Source organism: Grus americana, chromosome 10 (genome assembly GCF_028858705.1).
Source record: "Grus americana isolate bGruAme1 chromosome 10, bGruAme1.mat, whole genome shotgun sequence".
NCBI classification, from domain to species: Eukaryota; Metazoa; Chordata; class Aves; order Gruiformes; family Gruidae; genus Grus; species Grus americana.
Window position 1 is genome coordinate 1,459,997 of NC_072861.1, and position 24,329 is coordinate 1,484,325.

Below are 24,329 nucleotides of genomic sequence, written 5' to 3' on the forward strand. Positions count from 1 at the left end.
TGATGACCAGCTGTTTAATCAGTGCTGTCTAAGTGACAGACACTTAGGGGGTGAAAAGGAGGGGCAGCATGGGAGTAGCATGGGATTTGGGAGAAGTGTGACTGATGTAAACTAGTTACCTGTGTGGTGGCATTCTATCGTACACGGTAAAACCCAAATTGCCGTTGCAATTTATCTACTTCTACAGTTATTTATGAAGGCATCTTGGTTGACGATGGCTCTAAGCCTAGGACCAGGATACTGATCTGCAATCATAGTACATGCAGCTTTGTTTTCCTGTCCCTTGAAAGCTTCCCTAGACGGTCCTCAGAACTGGGCTGGTAAGAAATTAGCCTTGTAAGACACTAACAAGTGTCCTTCCTTTCAAGTACTCAAGATGTTTTGAACACGTCCCTGATATTCTTTGCCAATAGCGTGTAAAATGTATAGTGAGAGTTACAACAGGTTAAGACAGTATTCCCACTATTGTAGTTTAGGATGCACTTCAGTTACATCTTCTGATACCACCCAGAACTGGTATTAAATACCTTGTTTTGCTTCCCATACAGCATGTCGCTTATCACATGGTTGAACTGTTTCTCCACAACTGTTTTGTCTTTGTGCGCTACAGGCTGACACCTTAAAAGAGAGGTATCAGAAGATTGGGGACACAAAGAGAAACACTCCGGTTGAAGTTCTCTGTGAGAACTTTCCAGGTAAAGCCCTGATGGGACCATTTGAGAGCAGATGGACATACCTTCTTAAATATGATGTTCTGAGCTCCTCTGGCAGAAAGTATTTGGATGATGTGTATCCATTGTGTTGTTCCTCAAGCTGGCAGACAACTGGAGCTGCCACTAGAAGTCAGCGGGGCCTAAGAGCTTGTGGCTGTGGGTTAAAATGAGCATAACTCTTCTCATCAAGGAGGCTGCACAATGCTCCTCACATTCCTGCGTAGCTTCTTGGCTTCCTTCCAAAAGGGGGCCTTGTTATTTTCCCTCTCCCAAGTGACCATGTTGGATCTACTGAGTTAACTCTTTTCCAAATAGAAAGTTTTACAGGTGTTAAAATTGTAGGTGGCCAGCTTAGAAGATGGGATGATGTGTCTGTCATTGAATTCCACCTTCTGACAACAGTTTTAAGGAAAGCTTATTAAAGATGTGCTTCTACCTAAGCCCTACACCTGTTCTCCGGTTAAACAAAAGGCTGCCTTGGAGCTAGGGGAGCAGAGCATGAAGTTAAAGTCTTCTCCAGGCATCCTGTGACCCTCACAGAGTGGTTTTGGTGTTTTGTCCAGGAAGCGGGAATCCTGATGCCAGGGAGAGCACCCAGGTCTCCATGACCAGCCCCATTCCTGTAGGAGCCGTTGTGTCACATGGCTCTTTCCCAGTGTGAGGAGCAGCAAGCCTGGAAGGGGATCGTTCACTCAAGTCATGCTGACTCCCCTGGTGTATGTGCATCCAAAATCCACCCAGTTCCAAGTAGAACAGCTTCGGGTTGGCTGTTCCCATCTTTTTCCCCAATATTCCTTCCTCAGAGCTCAGTCACACCTGCAGGTCTAGGCTGAAGCAAGATGAGAGAACTTATTTCTATTCCTTGCTCGCCTGAAACCTGTTGGTCTTCCAGCTTTCAGAGATACTAGCAGGAAGAGGGGATTACCTTTCTTCTTCTTTTTTCCCTCTTTCACCTCCATGTGACATGTAAGCTGCAAGCCACAGGCAGAGTTCGGTATCGATAAGCGATGCTGTTCTTATTTTTGTTAGCTAAAGGCAAAAACCATGCTGGCGTATCAGTCGTACCGCAGTGCACAGACTCGCGCCTTGCGCTGAGCTCTGCTCAAACGTCCTGCCTTGGCTTAGGCACGAGCCGAGGGAGAGCTGGGAAGGGCCAGGACGTGAGTTACCAGGGCTTGGTTCTCTGTGCGTGCAAAGTATGACCCAGATGCAGGAAAGCAATTAATTAGCTTAACACCAAACACTGTTCCTTGTGCACCAGGTAAATTAATGTTGGACCGTCCCCTTCAAAGTCTTGTTTTGAAAATTCAAGGCTATGACTGATGTAATGACGTTGGGCAGCCAGACCCTAGTTGTTGCTGGAGCTCGGAGGTGCCACAGGGTGCCCACCAACATCTCCTGCTTTCCTTCCCCAGATGAAGTTGCTGTGGCCGTTTAAAATGTCTGTGTGAGCAGACGTACACGTGAGCATCCTGATGGCAGGTGCAGTGAGTTGGCATTTATTGTACAGCACGTTTTAGTGTTTGGTTTTATACAAATGTATAGAATAAAACTAACTGCAGAACTCAGATTTGAGGTGGAGCAGCAGCTCTCCAGAGCAGACGTAGGGCTTCCAGCTTTGCTTGAGAAATGTTGGAATTGATTTGCGTTGTGGACTATTACTAAAACTACTACTTTTATAGGAAAAGCCAGAGGTAGCACCGGCAGCCCAGACAATTTTCTCACAGTGTGATGCTCAATGCTAAAACACAGACCTTGGTTTATAACAACTCATTCAGAAGATTCAGAATAAAAGCAGACTATTATTAGACTTTGTGCAGGGCAAGAGGGCTCTGGAAAGCAGACTTAGATTCATCTGGCAATAAAAGATTGTTGAGTAGGTCACTGAGGTTGAAGATTCGTTGGATATCCTCAGCTTCTGTCAGTCCGCATGGCTCAGCTGAACTTAGCGGAGCCTGGACAACTCGCGTCACTGGTGATCTGGCCCTCAGCCCAACTTTAAGCACCAACTTTGAGCCTAGTGCCATGGGAAAGGCCTGGTTGGAGTTAATTGAAAAGCGTATTTCCAGTGCTTGTGTCGGCTCTGAGAGGCTTGTAAGTGACAGAGCTCACGTGTGAGCAGAACTGACGCTGCTGCTTTTTTCCCCTTTTCCAACAGAGGAGATGGCCACATACCTCCGTTATGTTCGGCGATTAGACTTCTTTGAGAGACCAGACTACGATTATTTACGAACCATCTTCACAGAGCTGTTTGAAAAGAAAGGCTACACCTTTGACTACGCCTATGACTGGGTCGGCAGGCCAATTGTAAGTTGTCCTTGCCTTCCAGGTGCTGCTTCCAAGCCACCTGGTTCTTTGCTCCTAATAATCCCAATTAATACCAGTGAGCTCAGGATCAAATAATTCACTTCTGTTCTCTAGCTAACGTGGACTCAATGTAGTGAGATGTCCTGACATCGTGTTCAGGGGGGTCTTGCAGTGCCTTGACGTTTCCCTAAGGGGGCAGAAGTCCCCTTCCCACCTCTTTGGGCTTGCCCTGGCGGGGCATTCAAACCTGATTTTTCCTCTTGTGGCAGTGGGTATGACTAGACTTAATTTCCTCTAGCTTAGCATGGGATTTGACACCAGTATCTAAAGACATCCATCTTAAAGCAGAAGAACGTACTTGCTACCTCAGCATTGAATGATGGAAGACCTCTATAATGGTCAAGTTCTCATTGAGAAATACGGGAGATCTAGGCAGCCCTCTGATGGATGCTCAGTGAATAATTAACAGCAAACCAGTTCTGAGCTCAAAAGATCTTGGGGCTTACCCTACTCCGAAGGCTGAACCAGGTCTTTATAGCTCATGGCAAGGGAATTTGGGAGAAATCAAGCTCCATTTAGCAGTTCCGTGACACTAGATGGACCATAACCGTGATCTCGTTGCAATCGTATCTATTGTCAAAAGCCATTTATACTCAAGATGACCTTGGCCAAAAGATGCGTCATGGAGAAATGGGATAGAAAAGTCTAAAGCTCTTCCGCTGGCTGCCTGTCTGATTCGTGTCTGTGGTGCAGCCTGTCGCTTGTGTTTTGTGTCGTTCTGCCGATAGCCTTCTTGCTAATGGCCGCTCACCACACACTGGCAATGGCAAAGGCATCTGTAAATTAATTGTCACTGGTGCCAGATCAAATGTCTGCAGTGCTGAACTTGATACCGTTGCCGGTGATTTACCATCCCAGCTATATTTAGCATTACCAGTGTTTACTGTGCCCAAAACAGTTCATCTTCCTAAGAAATCATTCCCTTTGTGAATCATGGTTTTTCTCCTCATTTTTGTTTAATTACAAAGGCAATTGATAAAAAGCTCCTTGTAAGACAAGCATGCTATTGCTGACAACTGCAGTGGTTGCTATGGAGATTTTGATGTTGTGAGCAGGGATTATGACTTTGGTGAGAACGGAGCAGATGAAGCTTTAATTTTAACACGTCCTGTTTCTATGCAAGCGTGATTTTTAAAAGTGGCAAGACGATGAGATGAGGAAAACAAGTCTGTATATTTCCAGTTGTTATAATCCTGTGTGAGACACATTAGGTGCGATCTGACACCGATACAGATAGGTACCTAACTATATCTTTTTAATTATTTTTATACAAGATGTTTGGTGCTGGTGTCCAGCATCAAATCACATGTCCATCAAATCACGGGGATTTTATAGCCCTGGCTTTAATTTTCCTTGGTTATTGTCAGTACCTTTGGGCAGTGTTTTGATGTTTTCCTGCTTCTACCCGATGGGAGCCAGCCTGACAAGTTAGGTTTGTGCATGCATGCGTTGAGAGCGAGAGCAGCATCTTCAGAATTGGCTTCATCCTAACAAACACCTTGTTTTCCAGCCTACTCCAGTAGGATCTGTTCACGTAGATTCTGGGACGTCCGCAGTAACGAGAGACAGCCACGTCCATAGGGATCGACCATCGCAGCAGGCCCTTCGCAATCAGGTGCGTTGCTCACAACTGCTTCGGCAGTGCCACATCGTTTGGCACCTCTCTGAATTCCTCTCGGACCGGAGAAGCAGAAGCCGTATGCTATGCCATTAGAGGTGGCTGGGGACAATTCTTGCCTTGGTCATGGCAAGCACGATTCCTGCTTAATTTAGAGATTGTGATTTGAACAGAATTTTGTCAAAGCAACAGGTTGCCAAAACACTGTATCGGCCAGTGGAATTCCTCAGGATCGTGAACCAAGTGGAGTACATTTTGGAATGAGGCATTTTTCTGTAGTTTGTGGGTAAGCTGTTTAAGTCAGCTATCCAGCCTGGTCAGACTACCTGACCTACCCGGCCAACCATGATGTTCTGGGTGCTTTTACTCACAGCACACGGACCGTGGAGTAGGCCACCAGTTGTGGCAATGACAGCCTTCCCCCTCTTCCCGTGGACTGTGTGGCTGCGATAAGGATGCGTGTGTCCCATGTACACGCAATATATCCCTCTGGGGGTGTCCAGTTCACGGCGCGGGCGTTGCAGAGCAGAAAGGACTGCCAGGGTAGGGTCCCTTGGGGAGGCTGGGCATTGTGGTCCGGATGAACTGCCAGTTTCTGAATTTCCCCATTTTTTTCCTTTCTAGTTGTAATATTTTCTTGGTGTTGAGAGTTTGGATTTTCTATATTAACAGAACTGATCAGAAGTTCAGTAGATCTCCAACTGCCGGCTCCTAGCTAGAGCTGTTGGTGCTCTTACTTCCCAGTGAGTGCTTCTGGGCTCGCTCTGCTCCTCTAACCGCTGTGTGCCGTTCTAGCTCCTTTGTCTGCCGGCTCTGCTCCCACTCAGCTCGCACGAGCTGGGGTTCGCGGGTGCAGAATCGAGTGTGAGATGTAATAACCTGTCTGGGCTCAGCTTTCCTCGTTCCATGCAGCTGGGCTCTGAATGGTAGAGCCGCTAATGTAGACTAGAATACATCTAAAGCTACAATCAGGATGAATATCCCTCGTTAGAAGCGTTGCTTGTAGGAAGCTGGATTGTTTGAAGCACGTGTGCAGTACTGTATTTATGCATGCTGATTAGTGCGGACTGGTTTGTGAGTACTAGTGAAATAATCTGCTTTAATATATTGCCTGATTAATGCATTAACCTCCCTTTTTTGGGTGGCAGTCTCTAGTTGTCCGCTTTGACAACACCGTGTACATACAAAGCATCTTGTTTTCTTTAACAGACAAAGACACCTGGCTTCATTTTCAAGCATGTTAGTTCACAAATTATAGTAGGTAGCCCAAAGAAATCTGTCCTATTGCCAAAATATTATGCAGGGAGCCTTCAGTCCTTGTTCTTCTGAGCCTATCAGATAGTCGTGATGCTGTATTGCATGGCAGCTTTTGTAATTTTTTTTTTTTTTACCTAACCATTACTTAGGATGCTGAATAATTTAATATTCCCAATATGCAGAGAAAATCAGTTTCTTCTCGCCAAAACATGAACAACTCCCTTCCAAGGGATGTTCCTTTTAAGTGCTGAGAAAACAATTGTTTAAAGGAAAAAGTAGGAAAAAAGAAATGTCTAGAGCAGTGAATTGGAGGCATGGGTTTGGGTCAAGTTGACTGCCTTGATCTCCAGGTTTAATTGCCTTATTTTTTTTGTTCCCAGGTATAACAACTACAGATTCTCTTTTATAATATTTGGTTTCCCAGTAAAGAGGCTGATGAGACAGTGATCTCCCTTTTGTAGCCTTTTCCTCTAGAAGTGAAGATACTTACCTATCAAAGATGGGTGAGCCCTGCCCCCTCTGTCTTTAGGTGCCAGTCTTGTCTTGCAATTTGGTAGCTGGTAGGAAGGTGATGAGTGTTAACGGGAACTTGATGCTCTCAGATTTCACGGGCAACGCTTCCTCAGTGTCACTGCTTGAGTTGCATTTTGGGCGGCTCAGCTCAAGCCTACTTCAAAACCAGTTTATCACATACTTGGCTGTAGAGCTAAAAGAGAAAAGTCTGGCTCTTGTGGCTACTAGAGCCTTTCCTAGAAAGTGCTTCAGAAGGGTGCTTCTCCTAGGAGAAGGGCTAGCCAAGCAACCTGATGGCACAGTGCTTTGGAAGAAGCAGCGCTCAAGATCTGTCTTCTACTAGCTTTTAAAAACTTGCATTTAAATTCTCCAGTTGTTCATAATCTTGTGACTTGCAGCCAGGAAAAAAATATTCCAAGGGAAGTGCTTCTCCTTTGAAGTACCAGCAGCGTCTCAGGCTGACCGGAAGAACATGTAATAAGAAGATGTAATAGGACAAGTCTGGACAAGGCCACCTCTAGGGAAACGGTACCTATGAACTGGACTCAGTGCCTGCTTGGAAGGAGGCATGGCACTGTGGGTCACTCCAGGAGGGAGTCAGAGGTCACGTGCAAAAGGAACGATAGCAAATGTTTTATGAGATACCAGCAGACTTTTTTTTTTATTCTCCTCCTTTTTGCAGTTGCTCCTAGTTGAAGTGACAATTTGCTAGTTAGCATTGAAGTTTATTCAAAGGTTTTTGGAGTCTTTCTCCTGTGTGAAGCTCCTTGTGGTCTTTTTTTTTTTTTTTTGTCTTTTTTTTTTTTTTTACAGTGGCACTGAGCCCTGTGGCTTCTCTCTTGCTCAAACCAGGGCTTGGGCTCATCATCCGTGGCTACAGGGTGCTACACCGAGTAGTACTGGGGAAAGGCACGGCCTGCGCACCTCTCTTTAGTTAGCTCCTTCAGCTTCACTGCTGATAACCTGGTGTTTATTTGCTTGAGCCTCTTGTTTCCTGGCCAGGTCCATGGTGTCTCTGTTCAGCATCCCTCCTGCCAGGTGCGTCTGCGCTGGGGGACTCTGCTGCTCTGCCCTCTCTTCTTTCAAACTTGTGCTTCAGCTTTGAAACATTTGCTTATTTTTTTTTTATACGGCGTTCAGGGAGACGCCTTTTAAATGTGTCCCGTCGGTCTCTTCAGGCTTGACTACGTCCTCTGCTGTTGGCCTGAGGCCAAGTCAGATCTACCTGTTTGTCGTACGCTTCCCGGTCTTAGGAAGCGTTCCTCCAGCTGGTCGGTTGGGTTTAGGCGTGCTGAGATCCCCCTGGGTCTTAGGTGGATGCTGGATGTGTTTGTCATCAAAGCTGGGCAACCTGCAAGAAGCTTCATATACAAGTGCAAAGTGGTTCTTCTAATAAAACAAACAAAATTCTAGTAATTTAATTGCCTAAAGTTTGCATCCGTTGGGGATAAAGAAGAAACTGTTAGCAAAGGTTTCTTATCTACTTTTCTGCAGAAAACCAAAAAGCCACCAACCCTCTCTCCAGTCAAGCAGGTGTGGTGGATGTTTCCTTCTGCACTGTACAGGTGAATCAGTGTGTGGAACTGGCTTTTGGTTAAATAAAACGTGGCTTTGTTTTATGTTGCAAATTTGAGTTAAAAAAATGTGTATTTTAGGGAGGTCGAGCTTATGTATGCAATCTTGCTGCCACGCCAAGCGCTCTGGTGTGTGTGACCTGACAGATGTAGTTGAACATACTGTCAGCGTGTTTATTTCTACGCTGAAACCCATGGAAATGAAGCCGTGTAAAGAAATAACTTCCTGAATAGACCTGAGCTTTCTCTTTGTTTAGCAGCTAGAGGAGAAGAAATCCACTCCTGCAGTGGATTACTGCAGACACCGCTGACGTAAAGTATGAGGTGCACTTGGTGAAGAGACATTTTAGCCCAGCTAAAAGTTTAAATGCCTTGCTTTTTGCAAAGAAACTAACTCACTAACAAACACCCTTTTATTTCTTCCCCTAATTCACCTTTTGCCCTCTCTTCTGTTTCTCTCGTGCTTCCGAACTTGTGAGCAGGCGTCATCGGATCGCCGAGGGGAGTGGGAGATCCAGCCAAGCCGGCAGACGAATACCTCGTATTTGACATCTCACTTGGCTGCAGATCGGCACGGAGGATCAGTACAGGTACTTCTTCCTCTTGATGCGTACAGCTTGCATGTGAGAATTTGTGTTAAATCCTCTGAATTCTCCTCAAATTGCAGTAACATCGTGGTCAGGAGAGCGATTTCACGGGCCGGTTTGTTCCTGTCCTGTATGTAACGGACAAGACGTGGTTTTGTGGGACGCAAGCTGCGATGGCCAACATCGTTGCTGTTACCACTTCAAGGAAGCTCTTCCTCCGAGACCTATTTTGAACTGAGATTTGTCAAACTGAACACAGAAAGGAGTGTATATTAACAGGTCTGGTCTATAAAGCACCCACCCCTCTATCCCCACCTTGGGGATGCTCTTAAGTAGTAAGAGGCAGCTGAAATAAGATCTTTTGCATATAAATCCCATAAATGTTAGGAAAATAGTTGAGCTGTTCCAGTTTGGGCTCGATAGGTGAGGTTCTGGTCGAATTCCTGCTGATTAATGGAAATCTAGGAGCGTCAGACTGGAGAAATTCACAGGGGATGGCTGGTGCGAGTAGGCTGTGCAGCCGCTTCTCCCTCCCAACGGAGGGGAGACAGGCTGAACCATTGCTCTAGTTGCAGGGTGTGGTGACCCTGCTCAGTGCATTTGCGTTTCAGTTTCGGATCCAGTGGCAGGCCGGCACAAATATAAGGCTGTAAGATGGCTGGATGTGCTCAAGAGAAAATGCAAGAGTCATTCAAGCAAACAAGAACTGTCCGATATTGCTGGCGAGGTGAACTCTTTGGCAGAGGTTTGCCTGGGAGAGCTGGCTCTAGTGTCAGACACAACACGTTGACAATTGGCTCTGGCGAAATGGGGATTAGTGCCTGGAGTGGGACAGAGCTGAGCTGAGGAGACGGGACATGCAGGTTGCTGCTAGGCAAAATGCTTAGGTTGAAATTTTTACTTATTCTTGATACTTGGATGGATTTGATGATTTTTTTGGCTTGATTAGCTACATTCCTTTTGTCATTTAAAGGTATTTTACTGAGTAGCAGAGAAATTGAAAGATAAGGAGGAACTAATGTGTATATAGCTCTGAGCTCAGACGTGAGCAGACAGTAAGCTGGAGAAGTGTTTAAAGCCAGGTTAGATGGGGATTTGAGCAACCTGATCTAGTGAAAGACATCCCTGCCCACCACAGGGGTGTTGCACTAGATGATCTGTAAAGGTCCCTTTCCAGCCCAAACCATTCTGTGAATTCAGCTCTCAGGCAGTACAGAACGCATGCTTTTATTGGTATTATTTTACACAAGGGGAATAGTTTCCTTGCGCAAAGGCAGCATGAGCGGTGTCTCCCCGTGGACAGAGTAGTTACAGCAATAAGGCAGTCCTAGTCTGAGTTTAACTGGGACAGTTGCCTGCCTGAGCAGTTTACAAGCCCGTATGTGCCACAGTAGGCATTAAAAGTCTACTTACCTGCAGCCAAGAACGGGAAATCTGCTGCTGCGCATGGCTGCTGGGCTGCAGATGCTTAAATCTCAACAGATGCCCCAGCTCATGATGAACCCTTGGGAGGACGGTAGCTTCAAGCAGCCGTTTCCTTTAAGGCAACGGTTGAATTTGCCACATCAAAATGAAGTGGCAGCACGTAAAAAAGAGGAAAATCAGAGCCTTTTGTAAAATGAAATTCAACATAGTAGCTGGAAAAAGTGTGGGAAGATCACTGGGAATAGCACAATTAAGTGCTAGCGTTTTGCAAAGTTGTGTGGGAAGTGCGAGGGTCTGGAGAACCTGGGTGGGCCTACAGCGTGATGTGTCTGGGAAGGGGGGTGTGAAGAGAACCCAAGGGGTTGTCACTCGAGGAGAGCTCTCAAAACCACGAGACAAGTCCTGACCTGTCTTGGCAGAGACCGGCCATGGGACTTGATCTGCAGAAGCAGCACTTGCTGGTAGAACTTCAGTATTTGAAACATGGATAGATGCACTTAATAGTGCAGGGACGTCTGCCTCGGTGGCTTTCTTCCCTTCACCTCTGGTGGTTAGGTCATTCAGAGCCACCAAGAATACTGGGTAGCATCTTGACCCACCCCCTCCACGGGAGATACCTCCTTTTACCTTGTAGAAAGGCAAAGAGGTGGTGCAGGAGGGGAACCATGCATCATTACAGCTCTGGACCTAGGAGCAGCTCCAGGTGTTCACAGCAACACGCAGGAGCCTGTCCTACCTTCCAGATGACTGCGGAAGGGCCGGCAGAACTTCAGTCCCATACAGTTGTTGTGGCAATAGAGCAACGATGAATTATCCAGAAAATTATGTGCTCTCCTGGCGAATGCAGAGCTGCTGGTAGCTGGGTATCTGAACAGTCATCCTTATAACGGAAATGCTGAAGTAAGCCATAATGTCAGCTGTGAAGCAAAAAGAGATAGAGACCGTATCAACAGCTTTCGGGTGAGGACGTAATTCCAGAAACTGGCTGTGTAAGGAGTGAAACTCTGGTGGCTCTGGAGTGACTTCTTCCCACGGTACTGGCGTGGGAACAGGACTGAGTCACTCGCCTGTAAAAGTCAGGAGAAAACAATCAACATAATACAGTTCGTGTGTGTGTATAGGGCTGTCAGTCTTCGCACTAGTGCCTACGCCTCCCAAAGCAGCTATGCCTCCCAAGGACACAAGACCTGTGCTGGGCACAGGAGTGTGAATTAGTGAACACAGAGGCAGTCCCCTGCCTGCTGTTCTGCTTGGGATGATGTTCAGCTTGTCTCTCCAAACCAGGCACATGATTCAAAGGCATCCAAGGAATCCCACAGCCTGATAAGAGGGTGCAAAGAGGCAGGAGCAAACAGAAGTTACTCCCTAGATTTCCCATTCCCACAGCAGCCCTTGTCCAGGAGGGTGGAAACGCATCATGCGCAAGGGGGCTTTGTTAACGCCGCGTTCGTTTGTGTTTCAGGTGGTTAGCTCGACCAATGGGGAGCTGAACGTGGACGACCCGACGGGGGCACACTCCAACGCGCCGATAACAGCGCAGGCGGAGGTGGAGGTGGTGGAGGAAGCTAAGTACGTTTGCTTTACAAACAGGCTTTCCACTGGTGTGGTCATTAATCCTCCTCCTGGGAAACCAAGTGGGGATGTTTACCCGTGGTGAAGTACTCGATGCTCGTGTCCCGTGCCCTTTTCCTTGCATATTGCTGCTTTTGTGCATGGTGCCGTCAGTGCTGCTGCTGCTTCTTTTTTTACACTTGTCATGGCTGGAGAACGTAACTCTTACTCAGAGCATGTACTGCAAGATAGACAGTAGCACAAATACCAAAATAATGTGAATTGATTTCAGGAATCCCGGTGAGCGTCCCCTATTTCAAAAGGAGAACACGCTGTACTCTCGTGCTGAGAGTGTAGGAGTAGCTTGAGCACAGCTCGGTGAAGAGATTGTTGGTCTGAAAGTTAACACTTTATTTCTGGCTGCAGGAAGTGGATGTCAGGTATCCAGAACGGTCCTAAAGTCACTCTTGCAGGGACGGGTAGTTCTCTCTGTGAATTCTCTTAGTCCAGCCCAATGGAAGCTGAGTGAGAGAAACCAGAAGCAGCCCTCCTGCTTTTTGGGAAGAGTGTGCTCCCTCTGAGCTGGCCTGTCCTCCGTAGCTTGTGGTCAAGAGTGAGAACTGATGTACAAAGTTGCTGCTTTGACCATTTTGGCCTCCTTTGTACACGTGCTGCATCTGGCACCATCATGTCACCTTTTGCATGATCCTCAAGACGATCCCTTCTCGCTGCCTCTGAACCAAACCAGGACCTAGCAGGTCACAGTGTAATCCTGATGCTTCCCGTGCAAGGGGCTGCCTTCGAACTGGTCGGTGCTGTGACGTTGCCTGGTTATAATTTGACTGGATGACACTGGTGTCGCTTGTCCCACGTTGTTTGTCTCAGCCTTTGTGGGAACCTCTGTTAGGAACGGCTTGAGGGAGGGCGAAGATGAAAACTGGCAGACGTGAGAACGGGTGTGTTGGAAAAGGCCCCTAGGTGTGCATCAGTCTGAAGCCAGTGCTGGTTGTCCTGAAGGTCTTTTGCTGTCTATTCCTCTGTCCCTCGGGAAGCGCTTTTGCGTGATCTTGCTCGCTGGTAGCTGTCCTGGGCGTGATCCTGGCAGCGATGTGCCTGAGCAACAGGTACATTTTCTCCTCCCAGCCAAAGGAGCGAGCCTCGGTTTTGGTGCAGGCTCCTCATCAAGTACAGCGGGGTGGGGGAGATCTTGAGGCGCAACTTGCAATATTCCTCTTAGATATGGGTAGTGTGGCCTGCAGAGACCACCAGTTTGGCGTCACAGGCTCTGTCGTGGTCAGACTGAAGTGGGTCTCTCCCAGGCATGTGGCTTGGGGTTGCTCCTAGGATGGGGCAGACTGCCACCTTGAACAGTTCTCGATACAACCACCCAATGCAAGGAAGAGCCAGCTTTTAAGACGGATCCACCTTCAGCCTGTGTTTCTGCAGCACCTTCTTCAGCGAGGCCAGGGCCCAGACTCCGCACCTGTGTACAGGGGAGATGCCAAGACAGGTGAACAGGAGCGTACAAGAGCCGTGCTGCCCAAGCCGTGTCTCGCAACGCATGGAACTGTTCTGTCCCTCTCCAGCCCTTGCGTGTGTAGTCCCAAACTGGTTTTGGACGTGCTGGGAAGCAGAGAGCAGAGCACGGGCTGCTTTGCACTGACAGGTTTGGGGCATCTTGTCATTCCCAAGCGTAGTCTGCTTCGTTCCTCTTGCCACAGGGAGAGCTGGCTTCGCCTTCCCTTGCATCTGTGATAATAAATCCCCTCAGTTATATGAGGAGGACAAAGGACTTTTGGATTGTGCTCTGCAGTAAAGTGGGGCAGAAAGAGCTAGAAGGAGCTGGAGCCGGGGCTCTGTGTTTCGAGACGAGATGCAATAGCAGAAGGGTCTTTCCCTGGCACTCCTGGCAGGCAGAGGAGCTGTGCAAATGCTTCTCCTTTGGGGTACGCTGGATATGATAAGCTCCTGATCCCGGCCATGGGTTTTGCTGAAGGGCAGGTTCCAGGTGTAGATCCATGACCTGGCCCTTCTGCCACTGGACAAGAGCAGATTCCTCTCCTGGTGGCCCAGATCCCCCTTCTCGTGGGGCCAGTGCCTTCATGGAGAACAGGGGGTGTTTTTCGGAGGCCTCGAGACCCTGGAAAACGTGGCAGTTCTCAGTCGTGCCATGGCAAGGGCAGAGGTGGTATGAGGGCTGGGGGCGGGCGGCGGGCAGGCATGGTGTGTGTCTGCCAGTCTGCACTGCATGTTTGCATGGCTGCAGTGACATGCTTTCATCCCACCTCTGTGAACTAATTGCTCTTTCTTCCTTTCTGTGTTTTTTCTCTACACTCTCTGTAGCTGCCTGAAAATGCTCAACTTGTGGTGAGTCCCTCTCTCCAGTCCACATGCAAGGGGGAGCGGACCAGACTAGACTGGGGTTGGCAAAATCAAACCGACCAAACCCTAAAAAGGCACAAAGTCAAAGCCAACCCAGAGCTGTTTTGGTTTTAGGACCGTGCTGAGGACCACATGCAATATTGGGGAGGGTGTGGGCTATGTCTGAGCAGCCGCATTAGGCTGAGCAATTTGGCTGATCTCTGAACTGATATACACAAAAGATAGATTTTAATCCTTTTCTATTTGGCTTACCATCTCCCCCAAACTGTTACGTCCGTGGGCAGATGATGTCTAATGGAGTTGGGCAGAGTCGGGACCAGGCTGGCCGAGCATCTCGCAGGAATTCCTCACGCAGACAAGGGGAAAACCCTGCGCTGGGTATCGAGGGGAGGGGGCCAGTCGCTTCCTCAGAGAGTTTCCTGTGAAGAAGCACAGGTCAGGGCCTGTATCGTTAGAGAAGATGGAAAGACATGACCACGGAGTCCTCGCTTAGTGAGAGAGCCCCTGCTTGGAGAGGGTGGGTGGGAGATGGCTCCTTTCCAAAAACCCTGCAGCTGCCAGCCAAGCATGCAGGTGACCTGGCTTCTCCAGGAGAGAAGGTGCAGAGGGGTTGGGATTAGCACTGGTCCAAGCCCAGCTCAGGCATATGTATGGTTTTATCAGGGTTTAGAAGCTGCAGCTGTAGTCCCAGTCTCAAGGTGTCCCATGGAGGTGTTCCCTCCCTCCCTTGCCCCTCGGGGAATCCACGTACCCAGTAAGCAGAAGACCAGGCGGAGACTTGGGTGAGGAGTTTGTAGGTCCCAGGGAGGGCTGATGGGTGGGAATCGCTATGGGGCGAGGTGACAAGGCCTGTGTGCAGCGAGGAATGTCCTTGCTGGATGGGAGACTGACCGCCTCTGCCCTGCTCTCCATAGGCATTGCCTCCAATACCTCTGGCATCTCTGGCTTCTCTGTATGTCGTAGTCTGGGGCTGTTCTCTTGGGCATTGTCTGCATGCAGAGAGATCACGTTTTGTAATTGTCAGCCTGCCTTATTCTTTTATTTTGGTGTTTTGCCTCTGCCTGTCTGAACTGTCAGGACTTCCTTTCCTGAACCCTTCCCTGGACCTCTGAGTAACAGCCTAAAAAGACAGTCACAAGGAAAAAACAGCCAGAAGTCAGTCAGCTCCCTTTGTTCGGTGCCCAAGGAAACGAGCGCTGCTCAGCCCTCTTCTTCCCTTACCCACTGCATGCTAAATCATAACTCATGCATTTTCCATCCTCTCTCCCCGTAACGTTCTCCCCCTTACTCACCATTGCCCAAGTCACGAAGGAAGGTGGCTGCTGTGGGAGAGAAATACTGCGACAGGTTAGAGCAGGAGAAGGTGGCAGATGGCCTGGGACAATAAAATGCAAGACCAGTCCTGGGTTGGGGGGGGTTAAAAGTGCCAGCCACATGCAGGAGCCTGGGTTGGGTGATGGCAAAGCTTCAGACTGCACGCTGCAAATGTCAGGCTAGGCGTGTAGTGATGGAGTCGTCACAGGTTGCTCTAAGCCCATGTTCCTGCAAGGAAAAGTGCTTTGCGTTTTCTCTCGTCTCACCTCCAAACTGGGCCTGTTTAGGAACTTAAAGACAAATCGTGGGCGTTAAACTTCCCCTGGCCATTAGTCCATGCAGGCCAGAGGAATGTGTGGTGGGAGGTGGCCCTCCTCTTGCTGTGGCTGTTGGAGCTCTCCATGTTGTAGGGGGTTTTGGTCTCCCCAGCAGATGATCTGTGCTGGCAGGTTTGGCTCACAGGGCGGGGGCGGTCACCCATCGCCTTTGCACCCCGTAGTAAGGCTTGTGCATCTGGGGGCAAGCACCTTCTGGGGTGCGAGTGAGAACTAATCAGTTCCTCCAGCTCTGAGAGGACAGAAGTGGTAATGCCGACATTTTAGAGCCACGAAGGACCTAACGGAAAATAATTTGGAGAAGTTGTTAGCATGTTTTTGAACACTTTTTGGTCTGGCTGATGGTAAAACATGCTTGTAGGAAAAAATGGTCTTTGCATACTCACATCTGCTCTTGCTGCTTAGCCAGGCATCCCTTCCACCAGCCTGAAAAAGTAGCTTTTCAGCGTCACCCAGGCTTCTCTGGAGATGGCTGTAATGGCAGAAGGAGAAAGACATGAGGAGGAGAAGCAGCAGAACTCGCACAGAACAAACACCTCTCTTCTGTGCAGAGGATTCCTGATAGTGGGCTGAGGACAGAAAGGTAGATACGCCTTAAATGCCAAGTAATGCTGTAGGAAGCCAGCAGGACTAGAAAACCTGGGTGATTGCTTTCAGTGTATCCCACAAGTGAAACCGCCACTCTTCACGGTTCAGCTGCGATGGGCGTTTTTCTCCCCACCTCAGCCTCCACTATCCATCCTTCTTGCTTCCCCTAATCCCTGGGCGCTATGCACCTCCCTCGCATCGGATGGGGGAAGAAGCAGGGGTTCTGCTTACCGGCACTGAATGATTTATCCAAGGTGCTCTGGTTATCGTGAAAGGTTCAGTAAAGAAACCTGGTCCCTGAGCCGAGGTCTCTTTGGAACTTGTCTTTTTAGCAAACGGTGGTGAAAACCGTGTGTCTTGTAGCTGGGAAGAGCAGCCAGGGCTCACTCGTCCCAGTCCACTTCCTCTGGGGTTCAGACAGAGGGAGTGGAGCATCTGGATCCTTGTTTTACTGCTTTCCCAGATGGCTCCTTGTGTTCCTGCCCCAGTCGAGGCGCTCAGGAGCTGCGCCCTGCTGTCGCCCACAGCCTTTTGGGAGGTGGGATCCCCCTGCCCAGTGTGTGGCTAACTTGCCTTTGCTGGTCTACCAGTCCAGGCTGGTGGTGTCAACCATCCACCAGCATCTGCCGGCCTTGCCGACTATCCTGCGGGACAGCAGGTCTGTCTGGGCCACGGGCCGGGCGCGCGGAGGTGCTGTTGCATGTGGCTGAGCGGAGGGAAGCCCGGGGTGGTGGGGGACCTTCCCAGGGTGCCGTGTGTGGGGCTAACTTGCCTTGTCCTTTGTGCTCCAGGTGCTGCTGCTTCTTTAAGAGGAAACGGAAGAAGACGGCTCAGCGTCATAAGTGACCGGTGCCTCCTGGGCCTTGCAGGAACCACCACGCCTGCAGCTCCTGCCCTGTCTCACTGGAAGGGGCTTCTCTTTAGGGGGGAGGAGGAGGCATAGGAGGAAGAGAGGAAAAAAAAAAAAAAGTGACATTTTAAACCAAAAAGAGAAGAAAACGTTCCAAAACAAACCACTCTGGGGTGGATCTGCTGAATGGTCTCCCTCGTTCACTCCAAGCCTGAAGCTCCTCTCGGGACCAGGACTGTGGCTGGCTCAGGTCTTGGTCACCCTGGGAGGGGGGCTGGCTGGCTGACCCTCCTTCCCGTTGTTTACGGCGAAGGCATCGTTCACGCAAACCTGAGGACTGTGCTTAGTTCCTGCTCACTTTCCTCCCCTCCCTCCCCTGCGCTCTCTGCTCCTCCGTCCTCCTCCCTCCTTAATTAAGTGAAGAAATACCGTAGGCTTGATTGGCTGTCGAGAGGGCAGGAGGACGTGGTGCGGGCAGGAGAGTTGTGCGGGAGAAGGGCCTGACTGCTGCAGCAGTGAGAGACAGGTTCCCTTTTCGGCTCCTTGGGAACAGTTACACTGTAATGTGCAAGCTGTGAGAAATTTGCAATCTACTGTTCCAGTTAGATTTTTTTTTTTCCGGCTCCCTTGACACCTCCTTCCTCTGACGGTAACAGAGCAATGTGGATTGTTTTAAAGAAGCTGACGTCGTTGCACTTTTTATTATTTTTAGCATTTACAGATGCACATTGTATCTGTGGATCTCTGCGTGGCCACGTGGTGCCAGCGCAGACATACATTCAGCTGGGAAGACGGTGGGGTGCAAAGAATGCCCTCGAGTGGGGATGTCGATGACATCCACACAACCCTCATGCCAGTCTGGGGTTCCCAACACCCGCCTTGGGCCATGCGCTGAGGAAAGCATACTTGAATTTTCAATCACCCTTTCTAGCTGCCGGTGAATGTCCCTACCATGGTTTCCTACACCGTGCCTGACCCAACCGGCCGGGAGACGTAAGGCTGTAGCCCAGCATTGGCAGGAAGGAGCAGCATCAGCTTTGCTGGGCTGGAGGATTTTGTGCTGGCTTAAGAGGTAGATCTGGATTAAGGTAACTGGGAGACAGCCATTTCCCAAAGCATAGGCGTTTCTCGGTGTGGGCAACCGGGCAGCCTTCTCAAATCCCTCCGGTAGGGTGGTTGTGAACACGTACCTTCTGTGAGAAAACGTTAGCAGGAGCAAAGCTTCCCTGGCAGGGAGAGGATACTTCACTGCCTTAACACTGATTTCATCTCCAGATGGTCAGATAGGTTTGACTGGAATAGCCTTCACGTCCTCTCTGCGAGCGTGGGTCTGGGGCACGTGGGACACCATCCCACCCCACAGGAGAAGCCACGGTTCTCATGCACCGCTTTTGAGCCAAACCAATAGCTAGCAAAGGGCTTGGGGCGCTTTGCACATGTGTAGAAAGCAAACAAAAAAAAAAATCTTGCATCCTGCTGCAGCATTTTCAAACTTGGAGGATGCCGAGGCTGCCCAGGGGTTACCATAGATGTGGCAGGCCTGTGGGAGAACTTGAGCAGCTTTTGGGGAGGTTGTGAATAGGTTCCTTGTACTTTGTCTTTCCACGTGTGACACCTGACCAGGCTGGGACTGTTCACTTGAGGGACTTTGCTTGTCATAAACTTCGGCCTGGCTCACCCCCGAAATCCCGGAGAGCATGAAGGGAGGAGAGACTAGATCTCATTATCTTTTTTTTTTTTTAATGATGATCTGCGTAGCTTGGAGTTTGTGGAGTGGCGCTTCCGGGAGGTTCGGTTCCCCTGGCTGAGCAGGAGCAGGCTTAGAGGGCAGGAGATCATCTTGGGCAGGGAGCTTCTGGGCTTGCTCTTCATGCGTCCCTAAAGTAGGCAGATGCTGGTGTGGTGTCAGGGCAGAAAAGCCTCGCTTCCTTGCTGGGATCCCCGTAGGGCATCTCTTCGCCATCCTCCGCTGCGTTCTCTCCATGCCTTATCCCGACGAGCGCGGCTTGGAGGCACAGAGCTCTTTGCTCGCGCGCCCACCAGGAGATGCGTGCACCCCCCCCTTCTCATTCTGCAAAGCGCTTTCCTTCCAGGGCAGGAAGGGGACCACTCACCTCCCGCAGGCGCATGCCGGGGCGCTTCACCCTCTCGTCCCCTCCTGCCAGAGGGAGGACGGGGACCGTGGCCATGTTCCACTCTTCTCTTTCTGAACTCCTCCGCTGCCAGTGGCTCCCAGAAGCCCAGTGTCTCTGGCACAGGCATTCCCCTCTCTGCTGTAGGAAACCATGGTTTGGCGTCTTGGGAGGGGGGCAAAGGGGCACGGGCGCTCCCCAGGGAGCGGTTCTGCCCACTGCAGATGGAGCCGGGCCCTGAGACACTTCTGTTGCTGCCCTCCCAAGCCCCACTAAGTGCCTGTCACCAGAACTCGATTCCTTCTGCATCTCCTGCCGTGTTTGGTCATTCCTCGCTGCCTCCAGTCAAGGAGCAGCTTGTAGTTGCAGCATATGTAAGTGTTTGCAGGGTGAGGGAGGGCGGGGGGGGAAAAGGGGCCATCTCAACAGTTTTTGTTCTTAAATGTTTTTTTTTTGTTTTTTTTGTTTTGTTTTTTAAAGTGAATGTATTTGATTGTTTAGAAACTTTCCTGACCTTGTTTTTAAGTGGGTTGGTTTGAAAGGTATTTCACGGTGACCCACTACCGCTTCTCTCTGGAGATACGATGTTCTTTTAATCCTACGATGATGTGTTTGTAGGGGAGGACTGTCCCCCCACGGCATGCTGGTAATGCTCACTTGTACCAAGCCCTCTTGCACTATAATCGTACGTTGGACTCTTCAAAGGGGCAAAGATGTGGGGTGGCTTTTTTTTAAAAAAAAAAAAAAAAGGAAAATAAAGCAGGTTAACAGCAAGTTCTGTGTTTGAGGAAACCACTGTCCCCAGGGAGCTCGGAGGTGACTAGGAGACACAAGCCAGACTGAGCCAACCATGCTGTGGTAGGAAGCAGGGCATTAAGCCGACCTGGGCAGACTCTCCTCCTCAGAAGTCGTTAGCAGCCGGGAGACCCCAGGGGCGCGAGGAGAGGGCTCTCGGGCCCGCGCAGCGGGGTGGCACCTGGCGCTGTGCTGGCCTCCCCGATGTAGCTCTCCCACAGTGTGGCCCGCCAACGTTGCGATGCAGTCTTCTGAGGTATCAAGTGAGATGATTATTATTTTTTTTTCAATAAAACATTGCACTGCTGCATTGTTCTCCATGAATAGACGTATTTATTACCTCTTCCTGACAACATCGCTTGTATTTTCTTTTCCTTTGCTTTTGTTGGACACTCTCGGTAGCCCCCCTCTCCTGTGAGAAGCTCTGAGCCCTCCTTGAAGGGGACGATGCACGGTGTGGGATCTTACGGGACCTTCTCAACACTCCATGCTTTTCCAGCCATGGATGGTTCGGCCCCACAGAGCTTGGCCAAGGCACGGTGGCAGTGATTTCTCTTCTCCCTGTGCCTGCACATTCCCACTTCAAGCATCGTGGGTAGCAGAATGGCCAAACCATTGGTTACTTGGAGCACAAAGATGTGAACTACTCCAAAACGTGCTGTCCTGTGGTCCCCGTGTCTCTGGAATAGCATCTACAGCCACTGCCGTAGGCATCAAGCGTGCCTTCCCCAAGTGGAAGGGCACACCGAGGGCCCCAGTCGAATTCCTCTGCACACACCATGCTGGCAGCCGTGCCTGCGGAGGAAGGTGGCAATGACCCAGGCCCTCAAGTGCCGCCTTCCTCTGCGCCTGTCCGCTTACCTGGCTCTTGCGTAGAAAGGAGCAGCACTGTGCTGCTTCTGTGGAATCAGCTGCCAGGATCATAAAGCTTTCCAGTGTGCAAATAGGCGCTGCTTATTTATTCTCAGTAGAGGAAAACGCATTAAAGGAGATGCCACCTATTTGCCAAATGTAGCATCTTTTAAAAGCAGCTTTCACTGTATCAAGACAGGGAGAGCAGCTGCAGTGAGACTCCCACCCTTAAGAAACTGCTTCACGCTGGGATCTGGGCTGGGACGCTTTTTCTCCTTCCGTTTCCCAGCCTTAAATGTAGTATTTTTAGCATGAACTTTCATTTCCTGTTCCCAAAAATCAATCTTGGGATACTCGTGCTCTGAGAAAGACGACAAACCTCAACCTTTCATTCCCTGGCCCCTGGAAAGGTGCATCTCCACCAGGCAGTTCCTTTAAAAGTTTGTCTGCTAGGCACCTAACACTGATCCAGATGTATTTGAGTAGACATTTTAAAAAAAAATGTAATTCCCACGTATTCAACTAACTCCAGTATTTGTGAACGACTCTGCTAAGCTAAACAGCAGTACCTCCAATGCTGCAAACACTTCTGTGTGCTTCTAGCCAGGCCAGATCTGGTGTTTAAGAGAAAATTTGGGCCTCTCTGATGAACACCGTTCTCTCTCACTCCCTTCTTTAGCTTTATCACACAGCCTTGTCCGCTCTTCAGTCTTGCCCAGGGAAGAACAGAGAGGGGCAAGTCCCAGCAGCCCCTCTCCGCACTGTACCCTCACAGGGGTACAGGACAAGGCTCCATCTTCGCAGGAGGAGGCTGCAGCAAGGGGAAGCCGCGTCCTCCCGCTGCCGGACCCGGAGCAGCGAAAGGTCCTGGGGGAGCCGAGTTGTCATTTATGGTGTCCGTTTAACGTCCCCCCCTCAATGCCTGGCGGGGGGGGGGGGGACGCGGTCGTCGCCGGTTTTACTGTCGAGGACGCGAACCTCAGCCGCCGCCTCAGCGATTCCTCCCGCCGCCGGCGCGCGCCCCCTCAACGCCCCCTCAACGCCCCAACGGCCGGAGCGCGTGCCCGCCCCTCACAGACCGCCGGCCGCGCCCATTGGCCGGCACCGCCCCGCCTCCTCCTCCTCCCCCGCGGCTGCCAATCAGCTCGCTTCCACGCTTCTGATTGGCCGCGCCGCGGCTGCCGAGCTGGGGGCAACGTGGCAGCCGCCCGGCGTTTCGCGCCGGCGCCGCCCCCGCCCCCGCCCGGCCGGAAGGTGCCGTGTCCCGTCGCGGTCGTCCCGTCCCGTCCCCCCCCCCTTTCCCCGCGGCCGTTGGTCGCGTCCGGGTGGCTGGAACGGGCGGGCGGGGAGCGCGGCGCGTACCACTGCGCGGCGGGGGCGGGGGGGTACGGCGGGCGGGGCCGGATGCAGGCGGTGCGGCGGGCGCTGTGGCCGGGCTGCGAGCGGCGGAGGATGAAGGTGCTGGTGGCGGCGGCGGCGCTGGGCGCTGCCCTTCTGCTTCTGCTGCCCGCCGCTTCGCGGGCCGACGAGCGCAAGAAGGGACCCAAGGTCACCGCCAAGGTCGGAGGGGAGAGCCCGGCGGGGAAGGGCTGTGCGGGCCCGGCTGGGGCGGGGGAGGCCTGAGGGGAGGGGGGAGCTGAGGTGAGGAAGGCCCGGCTCGGGTGGGGAGGGCCCGGGGTGAAGGAGGCCCGGCTGAGGTGAGGGAGGCCCGGGGTGAAGGAGGCCCAGCTGGGGTGAGGGAGGCCCGGGGTGAGGAAGGCCTGGCTGGGGAGGTGAGTCAGACGGGGGGGGGGGTGTTGGCTCTGCTGACGCCGCCCCCCAACCTATCTCTGCGTCCCCCAAGGTGTTTTTCGACCTGCGGATCGGTGAGGAGGATGTGGGCCGCGTCGTCATTGGACTCTTTGGCAAGACGGTGCCTAAGACGGTGGAGAACTTTGTGGCGTTGGCCACCGGAGAGGTGAGGGGCCAGCGGCTGCTTGGCTGGGCCTCGCCCGGTGCCCTGGGACGCTCCTGCTTGGCACCCCAGGGCAGAGCTGGACAGAGGGAGCTCTAATCCATCCCTTTGCCTCACTCCGTTTTCTCCCTCCTCACCCCCAGAAAGGATTTGGCTTCAAGGGCAGCAAGTTCCACCGTGTGATCAAAGACTTCATGATCCAGGGAGGGGACTTCACCCGTGGAGATGGCACTGGAGGTAATTTGGCCCACACCAGCCCAAGGATCCACCAGATGTCTTGAAGTGGCCACACTCCCAACCCACTGCCTGGCTACCCCGGGCACCAGTGTGGAGCTGGAGCTTGGTGCCACAGTGGGAACGTGTGGGCATGCAGCTCAGAGACCTGGGCCTCGAAACAGAGCTTGGTGCTGGGGGAGGGATGGGCGCGGTGAGGTTTGGCTGGCTGGTACCTGGACGTTACCCATGTAACTGTGCCCTCTGCCCTGGGGGGACCTGGAGCTCCTCACCAAGAAAACTTTCTTCTGCAGCAGCTGGTGCCTCTGCTGGGCACCCTGGCTGCCAGGACACATTTAATCCGGTAGGAGCAGAGTCCAAACCTTCCACCAGCACTTAGCAAACATTGGTAAAGTTGATGGTATCAGCATTTGGGCTTTTAAGCGCTTATCAGGCCTTTTTTTTCCACCCCACTTAGGAAAAAGTATCTATGGGGACCGCTTCCCCGACGAGAACTTCAAGCTGAAGCACTACGGCCCTGGCTGGGTGAGCATGGCCAACGCCGGCAAGGACACCAACGGTTCCCAGTTCTTCATCACCACAGTGAAGACGCCGTGGCTGGACGGCAAGCACGTGGTGTTTGGCAAAGTGCTGGAGGGCATGGTAAGGGGGTGATGGGTGCTGAGGGGGTGACCCGATTCCCAGGGGGAGAGCGGGACCGGGGCTGAGCGCTGTGGAGAATGGGCTGGGAGGTGCCTTCTGGGATGGGGATTGCGCTGAGCTGGTTCTGCCCTTGCCCAGCGTTGCCCCGCTCTCACCTCTCTGCTTTTCCCCAGGACGTGGTGAGGAAGGTGGAGAACACTAAGACAGACAGCCGGGACAAACCTCTGAAGGACGTCACTATTGCTGACTGCGGCACCATCGAGGTGGAGAAGCCATTCGCCATCGCCAAAGAGTAATCCACCTTCCCGGCTCCGTGACACGGCACGGGGCCCTGCGCTCCGCGGGGAACCCGGCCACCAAGGGCTGCATTCCTGGGGCTGCACTGCTCCCCATCCCCGCGTTTCCGTGTCGTCCCGGGGTGGGTGAGCAGCAGCAGCAGAGCCGCTGTGCCCCGCTGCCCGGCCTCCCCCTTCACCCTGCTGCCTTCCAGCGGGCAGGACGGGGCGCTGGCTTCTCTTCCCATCACTTTTGTAAGAAGCACATGCACCAATAAATGTGACCAATGTGTTTTTTAAAGGGTGGCCTCTTTTCTGCTCTCACAGGGGTGCCGATCGCTTCGCATCCCTCCACCCTCCAACCCCTTCCT

The 24,329-nt window shown here is 51.4% G+C and overlaps 2 protein-coding genes across 10 annotated transcripts in view; both read left to right on the forward strand.

Annotated features, from left to right (window-relative positions):
* Window positions 1-17,223, forward strand: part of CSNK1G1 (casein kinase 1 gamma 1) — a 103,972-nt gene extending 86,749 nt beyond the window's left edge. For 4 of the 9 annotated variants that reach the window (XM_054836895.1, XM_054836896.1, XM_054836898.1 and 1 more), the window contains exons 9-15: window positions 611-695; window positions 2,872-3,020; window positions 4,591-4,695; window positions 8,525-8,632; window positions 11,517-11,623; window positions 13,949-13,972; window positions 17,016-17,223. In XM_054836895.1, the coding sequence (XP_054692870.1) occupies window positions 611-695; window positions 2,872-3,020; window positions 4,591-4,695; window positions 8,525-8,632; window positions 11,517-11,623; window positions 13,949-13,972; window positions 17,016-17,070 (633 nt within the window). In that variant the 3' untranslated portion in view covers window positions 17,071-17,223. Of the gene's footprint in view, window positions 1-610; window positions 696-2,871; window positions 3,021-4,590; window positions 4,696-7,962; window positions 8,034-8,524; window positions 8,633-8,709; window positions 8,912-11,516; window positions 11,624-13,948; window positions 13,973-17,015 lie in introns of those variants that run through there. The other 5 variants (XM_054836900.1, XM_054836901.1, XM_054836902.1 and 2 more) reach the window with 4 other exon arrangements.
* A 5,005-nt stretch (window positions 17,224-22,228) lies between these two features.
* PPIB (peptidylprolyl isomerase B) lies at window positions 22,229-24,259 on the forward strand. Its single transcript, XM_054837437.1, has 5 exons — window positions 22,229-22,413; window positions 22,697-22,810; window positions 22,951-23,044; window positions 23,499-23,683; window positions 23,857-24,259. Exons 1-5 carry the CDS (start codon window positions 22,258-22,260, stop codon window positions 23,977-23,979), a joined length of 672 nt encoding a protein of 223 aa, XP_054693412.1. The 5' UTR covers window positions 22,229-22,257; the 3' UTR covers window positions 23,980-24,259.
* Window positions 24,260-24,329: the final 70 nt, after the last annotated feature.

What these genes read in the sequence shown, in the direction of transcription:
- PPIB (XM_054837437.1), top strand. Translation starts at nt 22,258, where the DNA reads ATGCAGGCGGTGCGGCGGGCGCTGTGGCCGGGCTGCGAGCGGCGGAGG. An exon ending in GACCCAAGGTCACCGCCAAG is followed by an intron (nt 22,414 to 22,696) that starts GTCGGAGGGGAG and finishes GCGTCCCCCAAG; the next exon opens with GTGTTTTTCGACCTGCGGAT. An exon ending in CCGTGGAGATGGCACTGGAG is followed by an intron (nt 23,045 to 23,498) that starts GTAATTTGGCCC and finishes CACCCCACTTAG; the next exon opens with GAAAAAGTATCTATGGGGAC.